Source organism: Siphateles boraxobius, unplaced genomic scaffold (assembly GCF_051911475.1).
Source record: "Siphateles boraxobius isolate OS27281-9 unplaced genomic scaffold, OSU_SipBor_1 7, whole genome shotgun sequence".
In the NCBI taxonomy this organism is placed as follows: Eukaryota; Metazoa; Chordata; class Actinopteri; order Cypriniformes; family Leuciscidae; genus Siphateles; species Siphateles boraxobius.
The window spans coordinates 1,614,483-1,635,230 of record NW_027509197.1 but is presented as its reverse complement, the minus strand read 5'-3'; the positions used below and the strand labels follow the sequence as shown (position 1 = coordinate 1,635,230).

Here is a 20,748-nt window from a genome sequence, read left to right as displayed (position 1 = left end):
GCCATCTTAAACCGGTCACCCGCTCCGCTCAGTGTAATCTGTTGGCAGGTGCAATGAGCTGCCAGCGCATTTAATTAATCATATCTCACTGAATACCGAACTGATTTTCACGCGTTTGTTTTGCTGCAAAGGTCATACACGTAGCTACGATACAGGACACATTGAATATTGTGTTCACAAAATACAACTAATAGTACGGTAATGTTAAATGTTAAATCTTACTTGTGTAAAGTAATCCCTGAGTGATGGTTCGCCGATTTGAGCAGGAATATGCTGCACAGTGCTCTGGCATCTACTGCTGCTATGCAACGCAAAGAGGAGCATGACCGGTTTAAGATGGCGGCCGCATTTCTTGCGCCACAGCGGCCAATAGGGGATCTAGTCTCTATATGATGTGTATGGGCTCCACGCAATTTAACTACCCAGGAATCCTTGCGAAATGCCAATCAGAAAACGGATGGGAGGAGATTTCGCTCACGGACTGTTAACATGGCTTTATGATATAGGAGTAGGCTACATTTTACCAGTTGTTACTTACAGTTTATACAAACATTATCGACCAGTGGTTGATATCTCAAACATAATAATAGCGTGTTAAATAATACGATCGCATTATGATTCATTACATAAATAGAACCGAATGTCATGGCTTTACTGAGTCATATAAACGTAGTATGAATATTGAAACCTTTACATTTTTCTTAAACTCATTTACATTTAAATTTTGTGTTAAAATTGAACATTATGTATTATTATTGTATAGCTGTATTGATCATTTACATAACCATGACATCTATTCTAATGCCCAGGTGGCATATACAATTATAGAACTGTAAAAGCAGGCTGTGTAGTTCACATAGACATAAGATTTGGGAAAATAAAATAAATCCTGTTCTCGATGCTAAAGACTGTAATTTTTTTAATGATATTTGTGATATTTTTCTAAAAAAGGGACTGATGAGATGATCTTTAAGTTTATTCAGCTTCGACGTCTGAGCTGAGACCTTCTTCCTGTTTCCGGCTTGACGATCGAGTCTGTCCCAAAAATACCTCTCAATGCGCCCTCGCGGACTCGCGCTATAAGGGTCCTATAGGTCTGCACTACATGACGTCACCGAAGTGTGGACTCTGAGGAAGTCCACAAGTCCGGAGTGTGCAATTTGGGACAGGGCCAGCGATGTGTAACTAATGCTGACACGTGGTGTGATGACATCATCGTTTCACACGAAAGCGCAAGGGTGTTGTTTTCAGATTTATCCACTCTGGGACCCGGTTTCAAAAAATAGCGGTTTCAGTGTCCCAAAACGCCGGATCCGTCTGGACGAAACGCCAAATGATACAATTTTTTTTACGTATGCAGCTAAACACATCTCCGTGTGGACAGGGCCTTAATGGGGTCATGTTGCTCTTTTGAAATAAAAGATGTAGGCCACAATGTAGAAATAAAACTCTCTACTCTCACATTCACATCCCTCCCCAATTCACCAACAAAACTGGTTGAAACTAAACAGCTCTGTGCCTTCACATTAACACTATTGCCCACATTTACATATAATCACCTATTCTGTGTTCAGATATTTAAAGGTGCAGAAAGCGATTTCTGAGAATCGCTGTTGATATTTGAAATCACCCATACACGCCCCTCCCTTCATTGCTCCGCCCCCAAAATTCACGAATACGCAATGCAGGAGTGAATGTCTCTTTATCATATAGCTGAAGCGAAGCAAAATAATGCTTCATGAAAAAATAAAGTGAAGATGTCAGACAAATGGCAAGGAAGAGCAAAAACATGAATATGCACTACACAAGAGTATATACTAGCTAGAGTTTGTTGTTAGTCACCAGTAACACACCAGCTGCAGACAAACAGTGACACTCAAAACTGTCCTGTTACTATAGCTAACAACAGCATATCCTGATTCGATGAAACATAGCAAAACCAATGTTAATCACGTATAGTGAGCTCCTGCCCTTCTTTTCCCAGTGATATTCCTCTGATCTTTTCTCTTTTGTCATGTCTTTCGGCCATTTCTCTTTCTACAGTCTTTCTTCAAATCTCTCTCTCTCTCACTCACTATAATGAGTGTATCGCACCCTACTGTTGATTGGCTATAAGTGTGTTGTGGTTCTCAGTCTGATCCACTTTCAACAGTGTTTCTCAGAAATCCTGTTGAACAATAGTGTGAATCATTTGCTAAAAGTTACCAGTCTTAACATAAAACATTTACACTTTCGTACAAGTTTGGAGTCTGTAAAATCTTATGTTCACCAAAGCTGCATTTATTTGATCGAACAAACAGTAAAAAAAAGTGAAATAGTTTTACAATTTATACTGTTATTAAAATAGTTATATATTTTAAAATGTAATTTATTAATATGATGGCAACGCTGAATTTTCAGCAACCATTACTCCAGCCTTCAGTCACAGGATCCTTCTGAAATATGTGCTTATTATCCTTATTATTATTATTAATGTTGAACATAGCTAATTAAGATTGTGTGGAAATCGTGATACTTTTTTTTCCAGGATTCTTTCATAATTAGAAAGTTTTAAATAGCAGAATTTCTGAGATAGAAACCTTTTCTAACAATATAAAAGTCTTTACTGTCATGTTTGCTCAGTTTAATGGATCCTTGCCAAAAAAAAAAGTTTAAATTTCTTGAAAACAAACCCTGACCCCTTGAACACTAGCATACATTAAAAAAAATCTTAAAGGTACAGTACTATATATATATATATATATATATATATATATATATATATATATATATATATATATACATATATTTGTTTTTGTGCAAGGAACTTTGACAGTAATAAGTACATTTCTACAGAAGTATATAATATAGCATCTTTATCCAGGTCCATGCATACTTTTTTGTCTGCGAAGTTAATCTAATGGCATGGATGTGTGTCATATCCATGTTTTAATCATTCAGCTTTGGGTTCACAAATGTGTGTGTCTGATCTTGTGTGCAGACTCTCTGGTGTGGCAGAAGTCGGTGGTCTCCACTGCAGATGTGTGTGTGAAGATTGAGAATCTGATTCCTGGTGGGCACTATCAGTTCAGGGTCAGTGCCAGTAACCCCTGGGGCATTAGCCCACCCAGTGAACCCTCAAACATGGTGACTTTACCCAGCACAGGTGAGGACAATCAAGTCAAACAGAAGTGCTTCATCAAAGTAAACTACCTTCCATTCTCATACAGATTCACACAGATCTGTAGCGATATAAGGATACATAAATCATGACAGTTTTTCATTTTCAAGTGAACAATACACTCTTGCATACAGTATCTTACCGATTCTATCAAACACAGTCAGGCTGCCATCGATACCATCAGTTGTGCCATTATTAATACAATTTACTTCTACTTTTCATGCTTCAGTAGTTTTAATATCAGTCACTTTAATATTTTAAGAAACATTTTATAATTTTGTTTGCCATTTATTAATAAAATATACTTGTACATTTGATTCTTCAGTAGTTTTAATATCAGTCGCTTTAATACTTTAAGAAATAATTTAACTTTACTAAAGTATGGTGGATACTTTACACAACAACTCATAAAAAAGATGAGTGAAACAAGATACATTTACTTGAGAAGTAACACTACATAAGATATTAATACTCGCTTTCAATACAGATTCTAAAATATACAGTATCTAAAATTTAAAAAATCCATTAATACATATACAGCATCTAAAATAATAAATGAAGTTGTTAATTTACATTAAAAAGAAGAGGAAAATCTGACAGTTCAGTAAGACAAAATATACTGGAACTTATATTCATGAAATAATATATGAAACATTTTAATATTTTAGGGATTGTTGCTTCTCACAAAAATACTCATTAAGAATATGATTTTTTGTTGTGCAGTTGATATCAGTAGAGTTTGATAATCACAAACATACTGTAAACAACGCACACAAATATTGGGTAAAATTTTGGCTTTAATTCATTTGCACTATTTTAACTATAGTTGTATCTATACCTTTCAGTTTAGAATGAAATACATATAATAAATAAACATTTCTCATACTTAAAAAAAAGAAAAATCACTGAGCATGTCACATTGCAATCTGAGATCGACTTCTCTGCATACATGCCATGCTGCCTTCCATTTTAGTAAAGTATCTATAGAAAGAAGCATGATTATGCCGCTAAAACCTCAAAATATGATGCCTGTATTGTTTTAGTAAGCACTGGGTTATAGAACAGAACTGAGTCTTCTGTTACAAACACTTTCTTATTCTCTATTTTTTTTCTCTTTCTCTCTTTCATCAAGCCTCAGCATATGACGGCACTGGAATCCAGTGGAAAGACAACTTTGAATCTGCGTTCACAGAAATATGTGAAATTGGACGGTAAATATATACATTTTACCTTCATTAAAAAGCAGTCTAACACCATTCATCCTGTCAGTAACAAACTCTGGCATTTTTTTCATATCTTCTCTGTTTCAGGGGTCGTTTCTCAGTGGTGAGGAAGTGTCTCAGTAAGGCCAGTAAGAAGGAGGTTGCCGTGAAATGTGTCAATAAGAAGATGCAGAAGAAAGAGCAGGTTGCCCATGAGGCCGATATCCTGCGTCATGTCCAGCATCCCCAGCTGGTGGCGCTGATTGACACCTATGAGTCGCCCACGGCCTACATGCTGGTTCTTGAGCTGTGAGTAAACCCATTTGGAAAGCACTTCCATTGACACAATAATTATGGGCCTAGACTAGACAAATCACTTGTCTAGAACAGCAGCGTGGCCTATGGTAGTATGAAGTTAGCCAACCTTATTAAATACATGTTGAAGTATTGATGGTAGAAACAGCTTGTTTAGTTCTAATGTTCTAATAAAATGATGGCGGACAGTAAATGGTGACTGTTTTAGTATTTAAAAAAAAACCTTCACAAGCATGATGACAGATGAACTTCAAGGAAAAAGATGCTACAGAAGTGCAGATTATGAGAGCTTATCTTAAAAAGTATCAATATATTTAAAGCGAGATCTTCAACCCTGCTCCTGGGGACTCAGTGTCCAGCAACATTTATTTCCAGCCTGCTTCAGCACACCTGCCTGTGTATGTCCAGCTGATCCCGAAGAGCTTGATTAGCTGCTTCAGTGTGTTTGATAGGGTTAGAGCTAAAGTCTGCAGGACAGTGGGGCACTATATGGCACTATTTGTGGGCGCAGCCATTGTAGTGGTGTCCAAAACCATAGTGGACGCTATCTAGTGCACTCATTCAATCCTATAATGCACCACAATATGAGTGCACAACTGATGTACACTCAACAGCTGGAGAATCCCCATAATGAACTGTGAGAGTCACGCGCAAATGAATTCTACGTCTGACCAGAAGATGCAGCTGAATCATCCATCCATTTTCCAAACCGCTGGTCCAATGTGGGTACAGCTTAATATCATATAGGTATAAATTCCTTTTAATTGATTTTTAAATTGTTTACTTAAGGTTTAAACATGGTTTCCATTACAGAGTTTAATATAAACCTTTTCATTTCTATTAGAGCCATTTAAATGATCATTAAACATTAAGCACAAAGCATGCAAAAGTGGCAGGTCTTCCGGCGCACTCAGTGTCCGAATTCACTCAGTCGTTTTCATTCACTCCTTCAGTGGACTATATTAGTGGACTAACGTAGGGAATAGTGGATGAGGGCATAGGAGGTGATTTTGAACACAGCCTGATCTTCAGGATTAGGGTTGAAGACCTCTGCTTTAAAGGGATAGTAGTTCACCCATTAACAAACATTGTGTCACATTTTCACACTCATGCATTCCAAAACTGTATGACCTGTATAACACAAAGACCATAAAATAGTAAGAGTGTAGTAGGCATGAGTCCTTAAACAAGTATTAAATCGTGAGACAGAGGGACCTGTTACGACCTCTAGGGGTCAGCCGCAACAGAAAAAGGAAGAGAGTCACACTACCAGAGAGATAAAGAGTAATATGATTTTATTTGACCATAAGGGGTTATCGTCAGGGGCAGACAAGGCCAAAATAACAAACAAAACAATTTACTTTTTAGAATCTAAATAACCTTTAACAAAAGAAAGACTCAACACTTGTTCTCGATAAGGTTTTGGAACGACAACTTGAATAACAGTGCCCCAGTCCTCCTTGACATGACCTGGAGACCACTTACGCATAAGAACATCGTCTTCAAAGAAGTAAGCCACTGGACACTCTGGCAAAACACTCGGCTCAACAACAGCTTCAGCACAATGACACAGAGTTTGATCGGCACGTTGTGCCTCAATTAACATAGTTCTTCCAAATGGAAAATCAACATTGGGAAGTGCACACATTTTTAACTCAGCTGCATCAGCTTTTTCCTCTGTCTCACGAGAATTATCAGCACACAGAAAAGTTTTAGATAAATCCACAGTTTCTTTTAGCTTATGAGCTTGAGCTCGAGTTACTACACACGTACTAAATACTTGGGGAAATTCTTTCCGCAGTGCATCTTCATTATGTACATCAGGAACATCTATCACTTCAGGCAAACAGAAAACTTTATCACCTGCCAAATCATTTCCTAGAATGAGTGATACACCTTTCACAGGTAATTCAGCCCGAACTGCCAGTTTAACGTTCCCTGAAATAATCCCGGAGCGTAAATAAACATTGTGCAAAGGAACTCTAACTACAGTAAGATCAATGCCTTGCACTAGCACACTGGAACCACAGTTTGAAAGTTCTGAAAATGGTAACACACTCTCTAAAATGAAGGATTGCGCAGCACCAGTATCACGGAGTATACAAACAGGTTTCGTTTCCAAATCTGCTTCATTAAATGACACAACACCATCAAAGATAAACGGCTTAAAAGCGGATTCAGCGGTCGTATAATCCAGAGACTCTGGCTCGATGGAAAAGATAGGCCGCTCTACTAACGCAACGCTTTTGAAAGTGTTTACTTTCTTGCCAGTTTTACGTTTCAGAACCGGGCATACAGAAATTAGATGTCCGACGTCATGACAGTAAAAACATTCACGGTTTTCCGTAAAGTCTGCTCTCAAAACGTTCTTAGGTACCACTAAGGAATCCTTAGAACTACGAACACGATCAGGAAGATTACGTTTCGTGGGTGAAAACACTACTCTGTGCGTAAGTACGAACTCATCAGAAAAAACTGCAGCAGCGGAAAGAGCTGAAACCTTCTGCTCATTTAAGTAAACCACAATTTTCTCTGGTAAACAATTCTTGAACTCCTCCAATAATATTAATTCTTTAAGCTGCTCAAACGTGACTATTTTGTTTGCGGCGCACCACTTCTCAAATAAACTTGCTTTGTCTCTAGCGAACTCAACATATGTTTGACTAGGGGTTTTCACATGATTCCGGAACTTCTGCCGATAGGCTTCAGGGACTAATTCATACGCACGCAAAACGGCATTTTTCATTACTTCATAATCCAAACTTTGCTCAAGCGATAACGCTGAACAGACTTCTTGGGCTTTACCCACAAGTTTACATTGTAACAACAGCGGCCAAACATTCCGCGGCCATTTCAACGTGCCAGCGATTCGTTCAAACACGTTGAAATAAGTGTCAACCTCGGTCTCTCGAAAAAGTGGCACTATGGATATCTGACGACTAATATCAAATTCAGGTTGACTTACTTGTGAGTTGCGTCGAGGTGCAGGAATAGGACTCGGAGTGGAAAGAATCATAGGTGACGATACATTCACGTTCATGTCAGGCGCATCAACAGCCGAGGGGAAAACAGATGATTTAATTTTGAGCTCCAGCTCCTTGAGCTTGATATCTCGCTTGGTTTCAAGCTCAACTGTGCGTACATGCAACAGCTGACTCTCATAATGCTGTCTGCTCAGTTCCACCTCTAACTCTTTCAGTCTGATCGCCAGAAAAGGATCTCGCGGAGAAGCTAAATCGACGGGATCTATGCTGGCCAGCTCATTAGGTTTGGGTTGCTCACCCTCACTCGTAGAAACCGGCAACTGAAATGCAACACCCGCCGACTCACTCCGCTCTGGCAAAACTCCACGCTCCATCAAGTGTTTATAAATTACCTCCTTAATCTCCTGTTTAACTGCACCACGAGGAACTGTGATTTGATAAAAATCCGCAATCGTGACCAAATCATCTTTACGACAAATATCTAACTGTTCAGACGTAGGTTGAATCGCAAATTTATCCAGTGCAAACTTTAAAGACATACCAAATTCCCTCCCCCTCAAAGTGAAAACCACTAGCCAAACAACAATATACAAAGCAAATTTCATGAGTTCCTAATTCTCCTTTTTTCTTAACACACAGTGGCGAAACTCCAATTGTTTTTTTTGTTTTTTTTTTTTTTTCAATAAAACTTATTTTTAAGACGAGCCCCCAATTTCTGTTACGACCTCTAGGGGTCAGCCGCAACAGAAAAAGGAAGAGAGTCACACTACCAGAGAGATAAAGAGTAATATGATTTTTATTGACCATAAGGGGTTATCGTCAGGGGTAGACAAGGCCAAAATAACAAACAAAACAATTTACTTTTTAGAATCTAAATAACCTTTAACAAAAGAAAGAAGAAATGAAAATACAGTTTAACTTACCTAACTCCCTTACACATAAACAAAGTGAAAAATAGATATAAATAAATTGGCGTCAAACCCCCTACATCCCTTGGTATGGTAATAATTACAAGAATGCTTACACACATTTAAAATAGTATCAGGTTGACAAGTTAGAATCAGAATCCAAAGAGGTAATCAATCAGGCAATAATCAGATAGAAGAAAACCCGAAATAGTATTACATTCAACAAACACTTACTCAATTTCAGTAAACACTAATAATCTCTCTGGCACGACACTCTTACTCAATCAAACAATGGTGACACAAACAAAGCTAACGAGAAGTACCTAAACAGTACAACCACAAAACACAGAAGCACAAAGTCAGCGAGGCTCAAAGGCCTTGATAGAGTGTCAGAGGCGGTCCTTATATCCAGGTCAGGTGCATAGCTGGTCCAATCACAGTCTTCCACAGATTAACAGAGGTAACGCCCATCTGAAACAAGCTTGTTAACATACAGAGAGAAAAAGAGAACAAGACAAACCTTCACACAAGGACAGTTGATACCAACACACAAAATCTCAAAATCCTAACACCCCCACCCATAAAATAAAACATAATGTTTTACTAGTTGACACGGGACAGTGAGTCAGCAAGTACATTTTCGATACCTCTCTTATGACAGATCTTCATATTGTAGCTTTGACAAATCAGAGACCATCGCATTAACCGATGATTGCTATTAGACATTAGCTGGAGAAACGTAAGAGGATTATGATCAGTGAAAATGGTAATAGGTGATACACTCGAACCAATATACACTTCAAAGTGTTGCAAGGCAAGAGCCTCTTTCTCTATCGTACTATAGTTCATTTGATGTTTGAGAAATTTCTTTGAAAAGAAACTAATCGGATGATTCAAATCATCTTCACCGGTCTGCAACAAAACCGCTCCGATACCAGTGCCACTGGCATCAACTTCTAGCAAGAATGGTTTTTCAAACTGAGGGGCAACAAGTACAGGAGCACTACAGAGCAGAGTCTTTAATGCTTCAAAAGCGGACTGACATTCAGAAGTCCACTTGAATGAGACTGCTTTACGCAGTAATTCTGTAAGAGGACTAGCTACAGATGAGAAGTTCTTACAAAAGCATCGATAATAACCCGTCATTCCGAGAAATCGACGGAGATCTCTTCTATTGTTCGGAATGGAAAAATCAAGAACAGCTTGAATTTTTGAATTCAAAGGGCAAATCTGACCGCTACCAACCTCCTTACCCAAATAGGTGACTGTAGCACAACCGAATTCGCACTTTGCTAGATTCAAGGTAAGATTAGCATTTTTAAGGCGTCCAAAGACTTCCTCTAAAACCTTAATATGTACTTCCCAAGTGCTAGCATAACACACAACATCATCTAAATAAACTTCACAATTAGATATGTTGGATAACACAATAGACATTAACCGCTGAAAGGTAGCTCCAGCATTTCGAAGACCGAACGGCATAACCCGGTATTGTAGAAATACCTCAGGGGTGGCGAATGCAGAAATTTCAGCCGCTCGCTCCGTGAGCGGCACCTGCCAATAACCTTTTAGTAGGTCGAGTTTAGTCACAAATTTGGCATTACCCACACGATCTATGCAATCTTCCATTCGCGGAAGTGGAAAGGAATCAGCCTTAGTTAACGCATTAACTTTCCTGTAATCTGTACAGAACCTTGAAGTACCATCGGGCTTAGGGACGAGAAGACATGGTGAACACCATGGACTAGAACTAGGGGCTGCCAAATTGTGTTTAAGTAAATACTGAGTTTCTTGTTTCATCAGTTCCTTCTTAAGTGGATTTACTCGGTAAGCACTTTGCTTAACGGGCGCATGTGAACCAACATCAATGTCGTGTTTTAACACGTGTGTAGTTGGAGGCGAGTCACTGAACAAAGTCGGATACCTCTTTATCAAATTTAAAATGTCAGCCTGGGCCGATGAAGACAAGTGCGACAATCTTGCTGAAAAGTTTAACAAAGTTTCTGAATTAGGCAACCGAGCGGTTGTGAACGCGGCACTGTTCATCTTCAAACCATCGATTTCTGGTGAATATTCTGAGGGTGATACATCTACTGGAGCAACAGTGACAACAGGGATCTTAGTCTCAGAATTAGACCGCGTAACATATGCCTTCAGCATATTGATATGACAGACGCGTGACTTTTTCTTATGATTTGGGGTGTTAACAACATAATCAGTGACACTTAATTTCTCGTTAATATCATAGGGTCCAGTAAATCTAGCCTTAAGCGCTGAACCAGGCATAGGAAGTAAAACGAGAACTTTCTCTCCAATTTGGAATGATCGCTGCACAGCTTTTTGATCATATCGAGTTTTCATTTGGTATTGAGCGGAATCAAGAGAACGTCTTGCCAACTTCCACACTTTATGAAGTCGCTCACGAAACGAGCTAACGTAATCTAAGACGTTCGTTGCAGGAGTAGGACGATCAGATGAAAGGATCTGCTCCTGCAAAATTTTCAAAGGTCCACGCACAGTATGCCCAAAAATCAATTCAGCAGGGCTGAATCCGAGAGATGCTTGAGTCGTGGTACGAATTGCGAATAACAATAGTGGGATTTCCTCGTCCCATTCTTTCTGTTGATCAACACAAAAAGTTCGAAGCATGGACTTGAGAGTTTGATGAAATCTTTCGATTGCCCCCTGTGACTGAGGGTGATAAGCGCTAGATACTTGATGTTTAATATTTAATTTTTTTATTACTTTGGCGAACACCCTAGACATAAAATTGGTTCCTTGATCGGACTGAATGTATTTCGGTACTCCAAAAGTGGTGCAGAATTTAATGATTGCTTTAACAACTGCATGAGCTTTAAGAGAGCGTAGTGGTATTGCTTCAGGATACCTAGTCGACGTACACATTAATGTCAACAAGTAGGAATTTCCAGATTTTGTTTTGGGTAGTGGCCCAACACAATCAATCAAAATACGCTCGAACGGTTCGCCAAGCACAGGTATCGGCCTCAACGGTGCTGGAGGAATAACTTGATTGGGTTTACCGGATAACTGACACGCATGACAAGATTTACAGAATTTTGAAACATCTGATTTCATGGAAGGCCAAAAAAAGTGTTTCAACAGATTATCATACGTTTTTCGAACTCCTACATGACCCGACAGTTCATGGTCATGTGCTACACTCAACACTTGTTCTCGATAAGGTTTTGGAACGACAACTTGAATAACAGTGCCCCAGTCCTCCTTGACATGACCTGGAGACCACATACGCATAAGAACATCGTCTTCAAAGAAGTAAGCCACTGGACACTCTGGCAAAACACTCGGCTCAACAACAGCTTCAGCACAATGACACAGAGTTTGATCGGCACGTTGTGCCTCAATTAACATAGTTCTTCCAAATGGAAAATCAACATTGGGAAGTGCACACATTTTTAACTCAGCTGCATCAGCTTTTTCCTCGGTCTCACGAGAATTATCAGCACACAGAAAAGTTTTAGATAAATCCACAGTTTCTTTTAGCTTATGAGCTTGAGCTCGAGTTACTACACACGTACTAAATACTTGGGGAAATTCTTTCTGCAGTGCATCTTCATTATGTACATCAGGAACATCTATCACTTCAGGCAAACAGAAAACTTTATCACCTGCCAAATCATTTCCTAGAATGAGTGATACACCTTTCACAGGTAATTCAGCCCGAACTGCCAGTTTAACGTTCCCTGAAATAATCCCGGAGCGTAAATAAACATTGTGCAAAGGAACTCTAACTACAGTAAGATCAATGCCTTGCACTAGCACACTGGAACCACAGTTTGAAAGTTCTGAAAATGGTAACACACTCTCTAAAATGAAGGATTGCGCAGCACCAGTATCACGGAGTATACAAATAGGTTTCGTTTCCAAATCTGCTTCATTAAATGACACAACACCATCAAAGATAAACGGCTTAAAAGCGGATTCAGCGGTCGTATAATCCAGAGACTCTGGCTCGATGGAAAAGATAGGCCGCTCTACTAACGCAACGCTTTTGAAAGTGTTTACTTTCTTGCCAGTTTTACGTTTCAGAACCGGGCATACAGAAATTAGATGTCCGACGTCATGACAGTAAAAACATTCACGGTTTTCCGTAAAGTCTGCTCTCAAAACGTTCTTAGGTACCACTAAGGAATCCTTAGAACTACGAACACGATCAGGAAGATTACGTTTCGTGGGTGAAAACACTACTCTGTGCGTAAGTACGAACTCATCAGAAAAAACTGCAGCAGCGGAAAGAGCGGAAACCTTCTGCTCATTTAAGTAAACCACAATTTTCTCTGGTAAACAATTCTTGAACTCCTCCAATAATATTAATTCTTTAAGCTGCTCAAACGTGACTATTTTGTTTGCGGCGCACCATTTCTCAAATAAACTTGCTTTGTCTCTAGCGAACTCAACATATGTTTGACTAGGGGTTTTCACATGATTCCGGAACTTCTGCCGATAGGCTTCAGGGACTAATTCATACGCACGCAAAACGGCATTTTTCATTACTTCATAATCCAAACTTTGCTCAAGCGATAACGCTGAACAGACTTCTTGGGCTTTACCCACAAGTTTACATTGTAACAACAGCGGCCAAACATTCCGCGGCCATTTCAACGTGCCAGCGATTCGTTCAAACACGTTGAAATAAGTGTCAACCTCGGTCTCTCGAAAAAGTGGCACTATGGATATCTGACGACTAATATCAAATTCAGGTTGACTTACTTGTGAGTTGCGTCGAGGTGCAGGAATAGGACTCGGAGTGGAAACAATCATAGGTGACGATACATTCACGTTCATGTCAGGCGCATCAACAGCTGAGGGGAAAACAGATGATTTAATTTTGAGCTCCAGCTCCAGCTCCTTGAGCTTGATATCTCGCTTGGTTTCAAGCTCAACTGTGCGTACATGCAACAGCTGACTCTCATAATGCTGTCTGCTCAGTTCCACCTCTAACTCTTTCAGTCTGATCGCCAGAAAAGGATCTCGCGGAGAAGCTAAATCGACGGGATCTATGCCGGCCAGCTCATTAGGTTTGGGTTGCTCACCCTCACTCGTAGAAACCGGCAACTGAAATGCAACACCCGCCGACTCACTCCGCTCTGGCAAAACTCCACGCTCCATCAAGTGTTTATAAATTACCTCCTTAATCTCCTGTTTAACTGCACCACGAGGAACTGTGATTTGATAAAAATCCGCAATCGTGACCAAATCATCTTTACGACAAATATCTAACTGTTCAGACGTAGGTTGAATCGTGAATTTATCTAGTGCAAACTTTAAAGACATACCAAATTCCCTCCCCCTCAAAGTGAAAACCACTAGCCAAACAACAATATACAAAGCAAATTTCATGAGTTCCTAATTCTCCTTTTTTCTTAACACACAGTGGCGAAACTCCAATTGTTTTTTTGTTTTTTGTTTTCAATAAAACTTATTTTTAAGACGAGCCCCCAATTTCAAACTTGCAATACAAGTTTTTCAGAATTAGCATTAAAAAAAGAAAGACATGCATTGATGTGATCATATTTATGTTTTCAGTGTTGAAGATGGACGTCTGCTGGACTATCTAGTGGCTCACGATGAGCTGATGGAGGAGAAGGTGGCGTTCTTCATTAAAGACACACTGGAAGCTCTGCAGCACCTGCACACATGCAGAGTAGCTCATCTGGACCTCAAGGTGAAACATTATACCACCACATCAGCATATTTAGAGCTTATTTAGTGAAAAGTAGAAGTTTAGCAGACACGTATCCACAAAGCAGCACCTTAGCAACTGCACAACAACACTAACCGTGCAGGAGAGCCTAAATAAAACCAAAGACTGTATATATCAAGACTGTTCACTAATGTTACCATGAATGGGAGAAACTGCAATGCAAAAAATATGATGTATCTAATACAGAAAGTCCTGAATACTAAATAAAAGAGTCAATCGGCAAAGCTCCTGAGACTGCACATTGGCGGGACCGACCTGAAAGATACACTTTTTAATGTTATTTGAGCATAAGAAACAACATTTAAGAGACTGCTCATGTCAGATGTCAGGTCTTGCATAACCAAAGTAGCTTCCAACATTGCGACCAAGTGAACTGACTTTCTTTGCGAGGGACTTTGATCAAATCTGCTAGAAGCCTGTATCTAGCAGCAGCCAAATACCAACATTCTGGCAATCATCCACATCACGCTAGCATTTTGAGTTTTGTACAAGCAAGCACCACGTATGTAGGTATGTGACCACGAAAACAGAGTTTAAAAGTTAAAACAGAGTCTCTTTCTTGTTCCTCAGCCTGAAAATCTGTTGGTGGACCTCCACGTGCCGGTGCCATGCGTGAAGCTCTCGGATCTGGGCGACGCAGTGCAGGTTTCGGGTCACCGCTACGTGCACCTCCTCTTGGGGAACCCTGAGTTTGCTGCTCCAGAGCTCATCCAGGGCACCCCGGTGTCCCTGTCTACAGATGTGTGGAGTGTAGGGGTGCTGGCCTACGTCCTGCTCAGCGGAGTTTCCCCGTTCCTGGACGAGAGTCTGGAGGAGACCTGCGTCAACATCTGCAAGCTGGACTTCTGCTTCCCCGAGGAGTACTTCTGCGGCGTCAGCCAGGCCGCCAAAGACTTCATCGTGTCCACGCTCAACCAGGACCCCAGAAAGAGGCCGAGCTCCGCCTCGTGCCTGCAGCACCCGTGGGTCAGCGCTCATAGTGGAGATTACTCCAAAACACCACTGGACACCGTCAGACTTGCTGCGTTTATCGACAGACGCAAACAGCTACATGGAGTCAGACCTGTGACAAACGTTAAAGGACTGGTCAGCAGCAGCATGGGACACACCTTATGAGACGATGGGCTGAAGATGGGCATTCTTCAACATTAAATATCATTTACATTATATCATATCATTTGGAATGTGCACATACTGTACACAGTGTTTCCTGTAGAGATAATCGCCTGCTCTGATGACTTGTGACCCGGGGAGATCAACACTTTTGAGACCATTAGTGATTAATAGAGTGAGAAACTGCAACACTGGAATAGCTATAGGAGTAGTGACCTCATTGATTGTCATATGTGTGGGAGTGGCTTAGGGGGATTTGTTTTAGAACTTTGAGAGTCTTAAACAGACCAATAGTTGGGTTTTGTTGTATGTTCAGTTGTATTGAAGAGTTTACAGGAAAAGTTCAACCAAAAATTAGAATTCTGTCATCATTTACTTATGTTGTTCCAGACCTGCAAAAAAAGGAAGTTTTGATGAATGTTTATGCTAAGCATGTACACATACATATTCAAATATGGCACATCAGGTGTGTCATCTATGAGCCTGTTCACATGTGTTTTTACTGATCGGATAGCTATATGATTTGTTCAAACGGTTCCTTTTACACTTGGCCACATAAATGTGTCTTCACAAAACAAATATAAATCCGATCTTCAATTCCAGCTCCAGATACAAATTTAACAGTTCACGTCAACATATGAACTGCATTTTATTTATCAGCTAATTTCACGATTAAAGACTGCAATAGGATGTACAAAATGCACAAATATGTAATGCTATTTATTTAAAAAAATCTTCCACCAAGCAATGTAATTCTTCAGGAGCTGAATAGTTGGCAAGCAACAGACACAGTGGCACAGTAACACTGATGTAATGTGGTCAGAGGTGTATGTTTGTAGAGTCATTTACAATGGCTTCAAACGCGGGGCAGCTATTCATAATCAAGGACCGGAACAATTTGTTTTATGAATATGACTTAAGAGCTTCATTTCGAAGATTTTTGGCGACGAACAACAGAACGCTCTTCAATTGTATGATACGTTTAGCTCATATTTGGAGCTCAATAAGTATCAGTACTTCTCAAATTCAAATACTGGTTTGGAGCGATATGAGAGTAAATAAACGATGACAGAATGTGATAGAATGTGGTTAGGTGTGAAGAGAAATTTAGTTGTCTATCATCTTGCAGCAGATATATTTTTCATGGATTCATTAAGATGAATGAAAGAATGTAGAATATTTGACAGGTTATTGTACAAATACATGCATGTAGAAATAACAGAACATCCACCAGTTAAAATGTAATCTATTCAGTTTACATAGTATAGGGTCATGGGTGTCATCATTGATGTCATTTAGTATAATCAGGATGATTTTGAATCTTAAAATAGAAAAAATAATTCATATTCAAAACTGTTTTCTTATTTGTCAGCAAAGTATTGCCATTTCAGTTATTAAACCTCAGCACTTATTTACATTGCCGTTCAAGATCTGGGGTTGATGAGATTTTTTATTGCTTTTGAAAGAAGTCTCTTTTGCTCACCAAGGTTGCATTTCTTTGATCAAAAATACAGTAAAAATAGTACTATTGTGAAATATTAAAACAATTTTAATATATTTTAAAATGTAATGTATTCCTTTGATGCAAAGATGAATTTTCAGCATCACACACTCACATAAGGCTGATTTAGTGCTCAAGAAACATTTCCTATTATTATCAATAATTCTTATCACAAATTCTTTAATGAATGGAACGTTTAAAAAAAGAGCAGCTTTTATTTGAGATTAGAATATCTAATAGAATTGTTTCTTGCTGAAAAAATATATGTATTTCTTTTTTTTTTTTTAAATCTTACTGACCCCAAACTTTTGAACAGTACTGTAATTTTTTTTTTTTTTTTTTACAAAATATTTTACACATTGTCAAAGAAGAAACCACCAGAAGCCTTTTACTCCCATTTATTTAATAAACACATTAATGTATTATAGGAATGTCCAACTATTTCATGTTATACGTTTATGTTTGACTACATAATTGTTCTGTGTGTTGTATGTGCAGTCAGATTTGTAATATGTCAAACTGTCACATATCAGCTTTGACAGCCCAGAAGCACATAGTCCGTTGACACTTTCAGTTGATAATTGACAATATCAGTGAATACACTCTTAATACACATATTTGCCATTAATAAGGAAGGCTAATAGAGAGGTTCGGTGAGGGCCGGTGAATTATCACACAGCGGGGCAGTATTAAGACTTTACAGCATGACATATCTCATGTTTAATCTCATCAGCTCCTGCTGTTTAAAGCTTCTGCTCTGTATTAATAACCTCTGTAATATCATCATCATCATCAAGGTTGGGCCATGTTTCATTTCAGCACATCTGAAACAAACAACATAAAAATAATAGGAATGTAATTTGATTTCAGTCATCAGTAGCTGTCACCCAAACCTTCTCAGGAGATCTCTAAAGAATGAAGCCAGATCTGCTCATTGCATCTCTATTACATGCATATACCCCTGCAAAAGGATTGTATAGAAGCCTGTGTAAAATTTGCGGAAATATTGTTTTAATTGAATCATATGGGCTGTTTGTTTGTTACTGAATGTTTAATAAACCGTGCTTTGTTTTTAGAAAAACTGTTTTCTTGTTTTGTTTTTCTTTTTTTGAAGTTCATCTGGAGGTGGTTTTATAAACGTTAGCATTCAGTCTTAATATTATTTTGGTGTACTAATTATCATTTTAATATATTATGTTAATATTACATCTGCACAATATGAAAGTACAAGTTTATATCCAATTACATACCGTGCATAACTAAATTCAATTATACAAGATTTATACAAGAATTAATAACAAGCATTCGTAACACGAAGGCCTGGTTTCACAGATTAAGCCAGGATCAGGCCTTCATTCAATTAGGACATTTAAGTAGCTTATAAACGTGCCTTAGAAAAAATCATAAACATTACTGGTGTGCATCATATTTTAAGATCTGTCAGTGCAAGTTGCTTTCAGTTAAAACAGCTCAAACATGCATTTTAGTCAGGGACTAGGCTTAAACCTCATCTGTGAAACCAGGGGTATGTGAAAATATGCAATGCACTTTGTTCTGACACATTTCTATCATGGGCAGCATTAAGTAATGTGTAATCGGACCTTCGGCCCTCACATGCATCAGTGAGCCTTGGGCGCCCATGATCCTGACGCTTGTTCACCCGTTTTTCTTCCTTGCACCACTTTTGGTAGGTATAAAAACTGCATACTGAGAACACCTGACAAGGCTAGCCGTTTTGGAGATGCTCTGACCCAGTCAACTACCCATCACTGTGTGGCCCTAGTCAAAAAGGCCCTCAGATCTTTTTGCTTGACCATTTTTTCGGCTTTCAACAGATGCAATTCAGGAATTGACTGTTGACTGTTCGATTGCTGTCTAATATATCCCACGCCTTTATAGGTGCCAATAATCGTCTCGGTTACGTATGTAACCCTCGTTCCCTGAGTAGGGAACGGAGACGTTACGTCGGATGACGACGAATGGGGTTTCGCTTAGAACACCTATCGACTTCGAGTATTACAAAACGAGCCAATGGCAAAGAAATGCCATGGGTCTGCGGAATTTGCATAGCGTATCTCCGCCTTACCTCGTGGGTATAAAAGGAGGACGCCGGCAACAGGCAGATATGTTTCTTCGCTGAGGAGCCAAGACTGAGCTCAGGCGATCCCCGCGGTACAGCGGAAAGTGGCAGGAAGACGTAATGTCTCCGTTCCCTACTCAGGGAACGAGGGTTACATACGTAACCGAGACGTTCCCTTTCGTTGTCACTCCGAGTTACGTCGGATGACGACGAATGGGGTTACCAGTCTAATCACGCCACCTTCTCAGCTGTCTTCCAGTGCCCTGCGTAAATCTGAGATCCCTGTCGTGAGACTGGCACGGACGAAGGACTCCTATTTAGCACAGGAATACCAAGGTACACTGGGGAGCATATCCCAAAGTTTAGGGGAAATATGCAATTACTGCCAACCCAGAGGGGGGGACTTAGAGAATACACATATGACCCGAAGGAGACATATGGAGAACACTGGGGTGTCCAGCCGCAGGTGGAATATTTCAACCCCAGGGGTGGCAAGGTGGCTTGCCAAGGGAAAGACACATGCTCAAAGAGGCTTACAGTGGAAATACACATGTGGGGGTCGCTCAGAGGAGGGACCATGCACACGGGAGGCACCTAGCCGACACGCAGGCAATAGACACTGGCGCCGACGTCAGGAGTGCTGGAGGAGCTCAGGGCTTCCGGGGAAGCTCACCTGAGGAGAATATCGCACGTATCCAGTCCGTGGAGTGGAATGGCGAGCAAGCGAAGACACCTGAGCGGGTCCTGTACTAGCTGGTTGAAGCGAGTACACGAGAGGACACTGGCTCCACTCGGAGATTAAAGAATCTGGCGAATGTGTTAGGTGTCGCCCAGCCTGCAGCTCTGCCGATGTCTGTTAGCGAGGCGCCATGCGCTAGAGCCCAAGAGGATGCCACACTCCGGGTGGAGTGGGCAGTCACACCAAGGGGGCACGGTCGACCTTGCTGCTGGTATGCCAAAGCAATGGCGTCCACTATCCAGTGAGACAACCTTTGCTTTGAGAGAGCCTTTCCCTTCAGCTTCCCACCATAACAGACAAAGAGCTGGTCTGAGGTCCTGAAACACTGCGTCCTGTCTACATAGGCGCGGAGAGCGCGTACTGGACAGAGCAGTGCAAGGCTGGGTCTGCCTCCTCCAGGGGCAGCGCTTGCAGGTTCACCACCTGGTCCCGGAAGGGAGTGGTAGGAACCTTGGGCACGTATCCAGGCCGGGGTCTCAGGATCACGTGAGAGTAAGCCGGCCCGGACTCCAGGCACGCTTCGTCAACGGAGAATGCGTGCAGGTCCCCTACCCTCTTGATGGAGGCCAGTGCAACCAGGAGCGCTGTCTTCATAGACAGGAATTTAAGCTCGACTGATTGCAGGGGCACAGATGGAGCACTCTTCAGGGCAGTTAGAACCACTGAGAGGTCCGAAGAGGGAACGAGAGGAGGGGGGCGGATTTAGTCTCCTCGCTCCTCTCAGGAACCTGATAACCAGGTCGTGCTTCCCCACCGACTTACCTTCGATGAGGTCATGGTGTGCGGCAATAGCGGCAACGTAGACCTTCAGGGTGGAGGGAGACAGCCTTCGCTCCAGCCCCTGTTGAAGGAAGGAAGGCACAACGCTGATCGAGCATCTCCGGGGGTCTTCTCGGTGAGAAGAGCACCAGCTGACGAAGAGGTTCCACTTCCACGCATAGACGTGTCACGTGGACGACGCCCTAGCGGAAGTGATGGTAGCCACCACCGCTGGTGGTAGGGT

At 40.7% G+C, this 20,748-nt stretch overlaps 1 protein-coding gene across 1 annotated transcript in view; it reads left to right on the top strand.

Annotated features, from left to right (window-relative positions):
• LOC143723149 (kalirin-like) overlaps positions 1–18,007 on the top strand; it is an 83,783-nt gene extending 65,776 nt beyond the window's left edge. The window contains exons 24-28 of the mRNA XM_077215140.1: positions 2,981–3,145; positions 4,293–4,371; positions 4,471–4,671; positions 14,135–14,273; positions 14,883–18,007. Coding sequence (XP_077071255.1) covers positions 2,981–3,145; positions 4,293–4,371; positions 4,471–4,671; positions 14,135–14,273; positions 14,883–15,428 — 1,130 coding nt within the window. The 3' untranslated portion in view covers positions 15,429–18,007. The remainder of the gene's footprint in view (positions 1–2,980; positions 3,146–4,292; positions 4,372–4,470; positions 4,672–14,134; positions 14,274–14,882) is intronic.
• Positions 18,008–20,748: the final 2,741 nt, after the last annotated feature.